Below are 5,000 nucleotides of genomic sequence, written 5' to 3' on the forward strand. Positions count from 1 at the left end.
TCCTTTCCATAAGTCAAGGAAAAGGGTAAACAGGTGAGAAAGGTAGGACTAATAAGTGACCCCTTGATGACTAAGCACTTGTAGAGCCATCTATGTTACAGTGGGCATGGCATGTATTCTTGCCAAACGTGCCGATTGGGTTAAGCAAGTGCAGATTTTATCAGATGTAGAAAATAACATAATGGTAGCAGATGGCATGATATGCATGCCATTTTAGTTTATTGTGGACATATAAATCGGCCTCCACAAGTACTTAGTCTTCAAAGAGTCATTTATTAGTCCTACCTTTCTCACTTGTTTATCCTTTTCCTTGATTTTCTTAGATTTTATTAAGTTTTATTAGTATTTATAAGTATTTTAATATACAATGTCATTACCCGAACGACACAGATGACATGACCATCACGTCATGGAAAGGCAACAGACAGGATGCTATTTCCATACTCAGGATCCTATTTCTGGCTCAGATAGTTTTACAGAAAATTTAATATTATCAACATTTTTCTTTAAATGACACTAATAATGCAATATTACTTATTGTTATTATTCTTGCAATGGGTTATGAACTACCAGGAGAAATGATATGGAGTCTTTGCAAGGAAAGTCTATTACTATATGGATAAAGCAAATCAAATATAGTCAAATGACAAAAAACAACAACTAAAAACACTAATGTAGAAAGAGAAAATAACATTGCAAAAGGGAGGCATAGTCTTGTCACTGCACAAGCAACGCACCCATCAGAGTAGCTGATGAAATAAGACTGATACCTGTATTTTAGAGTGAAGCCTCTGGATCCAATGGGTTAATAATAAGTCAATATTAATAGGATTTTGGGGAAAAAAATTCCTGAAAATTTAAGGAATGGGGAAATCAGGTAAGGTCAATAGCACCTACTAATTGACTTTTAGAGTTATCTGTCAAAAAACAAAAAGCAAAAAACTACAGTGGACAGTAACCAATAGGATAAACTGTATCATATTTAGGACATACAATTATATAAAATATCTATGCATATGTTTATTGAAATAAATTATACAATGTTTAAATGTGTTGGTTTAGCTCACAAATTAATTAGTGATAACCAGACATGGAATGATTCTTAGATATTTGTATTCAAAAGAATTTCTTCGAGAACCAAAAAATCTTGTCTATATTAATTCATTTCATAAAATAAAATCAATACTTAGCTTCTTCACAATATATATCCCTGATAAAGGATATAAGTATTCATAATGAATCTATAGGGTGTTCTTCCACAATAAAGGAGACACAATTGGGAAAGATACATAGAAGTCTCACTAGACTGGACCAAGAACTCCAAACCAGTATGGATTGTCAACTAGCATCTGCCACTGTGAAGGCAAAACTGCAATATAATTTAGGTGTCGCATACAATTTTTTGGGGGAGGGGAGATCTTATGTTATCAGTTTGACCTTTTACTCTTTGTAGTAAAGGAAAATGAAAGAGTTTCAGGTAGTGAATGGTGGTTTGAGCATCATTTCAGCTGGAATTTCCATTGGGTTGAGGCCAGGCACATTTTGGAGTAGGGCAGCTGATTCTTGTTGCAGGGTTTCCAGCTAGAAGAGAAATAGAAAGAATGAATGAATATGAATGATGGGAAGCTTGCTTAGCAAATTACAGGTTACTAGGAAAGGAAACAAGTGCACTTTATGCTGATAAATAATAATACATAAAAATGGAAAGAAAATACAAAAACAGCCCTAGCTTTCAATAAGCAGGTTTGTTACACGAGAAATATGACTTAATTATTAACTTTTGCATTCTTTGATTTCAGTTTCTTTTTTTTTTCTTTTCTTTTTTTGGGGGGTAATTTCTTTTCCTTCTTTCATCTGTGTTCTCAAAATCATATCGGCTTTGTGACTTACCCCAGGGTGGCCTGTACACACATACCATGCTCAGTGAGTTTAGTTTTTTAACCCTTTGCCAACGGGTGGCATGTACACACATGCCATGGCATGGCGGGACCATCTGCCGGGGGCACGTACGCACATGCCATAGTGTATGTATGGACATGTCATGAGTTTTTTTTGTTACAATCATGGCAAAAGATTATTTTTCTGCCACTGAAAGTGTGATTAAGTCAGTTTTAACACTTTCTCATTTTTACCATGCAAAAAACACTCACACACACACACACACACACACACACACCCACACCCACACACACACACACACACACACACACACACACACACACACACACACACACACACACACACAACAAACCGACGATTTCAACTCCATGATGCCGCACACTGCTTATTTTATTCGGACTATAGACCGAATATTGATCAACTATGGAGTCTATATAACAACAAAAATATCCTTCAGTCAGGATTTATCCGGAAGTTTGGCAAGTAGAGACTTTAGAAAATAATGAAAACTGAAAATACAACATATCTTCGCAGTATTACGAAGAAACGGCATGGGATGCTGGTATTTGGCATGAGTGGTTGCGCATGCTAGTGCGACGATATAAGCTCCCAGCAGCGAGGCCCCGGCCTCTATGAATACTCCCCGTCGGAAAAGGGTTAATTAATTATCTTTACACACAGATGGCTCCACAAGTACTTAGTCACCAATGAGCCAATCATTAGTTGTATCTCTCTCACCTATTTGATCTTTTCCTCGATTTTTGGAAATGTTTTCTTTGATCCTGTAATGCTACTAGTAATGTAAATAACAGAATAATTATAACATCAATATTGCAGGCATTTGTAAAAAGATCTTTTTCATCATAAACTCAAGGAAAGGTAAAATCAGGTGAGGTCAGAAGGTCTACTAATCGACTCCTTGGTGGCTAAGCACTTATGGGGCCATCTACGTTACAACATTTACAAAAAAAATAATATTACATTGAACATTTTATTTTCCTAGTGGCACTGGGTTTAGTTTAGAAAAAAGAGTAGGACCGTGACAAATACTTGTGTAAGTACTATACTGAAATTCTGACTTGCTTTATTACTATTATTCTTTATTCATATCCCATTGTTTCTTTAACATGCAAACTCATTCCAAGTACTTTGTGTACTCATGACAAGACATCCCCATTACCCAACACTTGGCAAAAATTTTGCAATAACAAGATATTATCATCTGCCCCTCAGCCAATTTTTTTTCCCATCCCCCAGATCCAGTGGGTTAAAGAACATGTAATATTTGGATGTGATGTGGCACAACAGGGTGTTAACCAATCACTTTTATCTATTATCATTCAGTTTTCACACATAAAAAAAATAATTGTATATTTCAAATTAATAAAGTATACTCTACATCATGAGACCTGAAAGTGTTTTTTGGGAATATTGGTACAGTCAACCCTGGATCAAAGCATGCCTAAATATACGAGGAATATGCTTAATGCTATTTTTATTCTGATCATTATCATAATGATGAAGTGACCTTCCTTGAAAATCAATATTTTAGAATAACATATTAAACACGATTTTTGTTACATTCAAGTATATATTTTCAGATTTTGAATACAATAATGCATTCATATGAAATTCAGAATGGGTGCTTGGTAAAAAGACACCCTAAGCCATGTCTACTAAGTGTACCTTGTCCATGTGTAGCTAGGTAAAGTTTGGTTGACTCCCAACCCCCTACTAATAATGACTATGATGACTGCACACTTACCTCTCCTTGTGCTACAAATGCCCCACTACAGTGGCAGCAGGGAGTAATGCACATTTTTTGTTTGTTTGTATCATTTTAATTCATTTAATTTTTTCTTATCAGATTCTGAAAATAAACAAAGGTAAGACGGTGCAAGAAGTCTGGTCATGGAATTATGCGTACCTTCTTTACAACTTCTTCTCTCTTGACTTCATAATATGGGTCCTTTGGTTCCAATTCTTTGAAATTCAAGTAATCATCTGTATCCTGGAAGAGTGGGCAGTTGGGCAGTGGACTAAAAAGAAAAAATGCAAAATTAAAATGCATAATTTTTCATGTAAAGCACAGTCACATAAAGTACTGTAAAGTCTGTAGTTTAATCTGTGTAGGCCAACTGATAAGTGGTATCAACAGTGCCACCAGTTTCCATCTCTAACCACTTCCTTTGCTGGTCCTATTAGATGAATTAAAGAAATTAGTAGTCTTAACTGCAAGCTTTGCATATGACAGCATTGTAAAGATAAACATGTCTCCCTGGACCAAGAAGCCATTAAAGCCAGAACTCCAGGTTAAAATTGGAGGATATCAAGGACTAATGTGATATCTGCTGGACTCTTATATTTAAAAAAAGGAAATTCCCATTTACTCAAAGTTAAAGATCCTTCATCAGAAAAAAATCTGATATCAGAAACCTGACTACTGGGAACTACTAGCTTACCTCAATGGCATTGGTATATGTAATATCAACAGTGGTTTTGTTCTATTAATTTTGTTTACCTGTTAATAGCATCCCCTGAATTTTCAGAAAGAAAAGTTTTGATCATTACTAATGATATTAATGTGATTATCACTAGGATGCTATTAACAATAACAGAGTAATAAAAATAAATCTTTCTAAAAAATTAATAGGTAAAGGGGCAGTCACAATAGTCTTGTTTACTTCAGAATCCCCATGAAAACCTGGAGGCTCCCAGCCTATCATACCACAGAGCAAGAACCACTATGTTGATGTTTCATCCCAGCTAAAGTGGCAGAGATGATTCCAAAATAAAAACTAAAGTATAATTACTAGTAGGCTCATTACTTGATACTCTAAACAGTGATTATCATATCAAATTATAAATAAATAATACATATTACAACAAAAAATCATGCCCCATTAAAAATCTAATGATTATCCAGGTTCATGGAAGTCACTTTAGAAATTATTTGCTCCTTGGTGGACAAAGTGAAAACCAAAACGATTATGGTAGCAGAATTTAAAAAGAACAATAATGGGTGAAATTATCAAGGAACTTTACCTGGGGTGTAATAATATGGCTGGCAGGGCTTTGTCATGATTGACAATTAATAATAC

At 35.0% G+C, this 5,000-nt stretch overlaps 1 protein-coding gene across 3 annotated transcripts in view; it reads right to left on the reverse strand.

Moving 5' to 3' along the window:
* Positions 1 to 1,446: 1,446 nt before the first annotated feature.
* Positions 1,447 to 5,000, reverse strand: part of LOC119597015 — a 10,997-nt gene continuing 7,443 nt past the window's right edge. For all 3 annotated transcript variants that reach the window (XM_037946446.1, XM_037946445.1, XM_037946447.1), the window contains exons 7-8: positions 3,827 to 3,938; positions 1,447 to 1,581 (exon numbers count right to left, since the gene is read on the reverse strand). In XM_037946446.1, coding sequence (XP_037802374.1) covers positions 1,474 to 1,581; positions 3,827 to 3,938 — 220 coding nt within the window. In that variant the 3' untranslated portion in view covers positions 1,447 to 1,473. The remainder of the gene's footprint in view (positions 1,582 to 3,826; positions 3,939 to 5,000) is intronic.

This window comes from Penaeus monodon, chromosome 38, assembly GCF_015228065.2.
Source record: "Penaeus monodon isolate SGIC_2016 chromosome 38, NSTDA_Pmon_1, whole genome shotgun sequence".
Lineage (NCBI taxonomy): Eukaryota > Metazoa > Arthropoda > Malacostraca > Decapoda > Penaeidae > Penaeus > Penaeus monodon.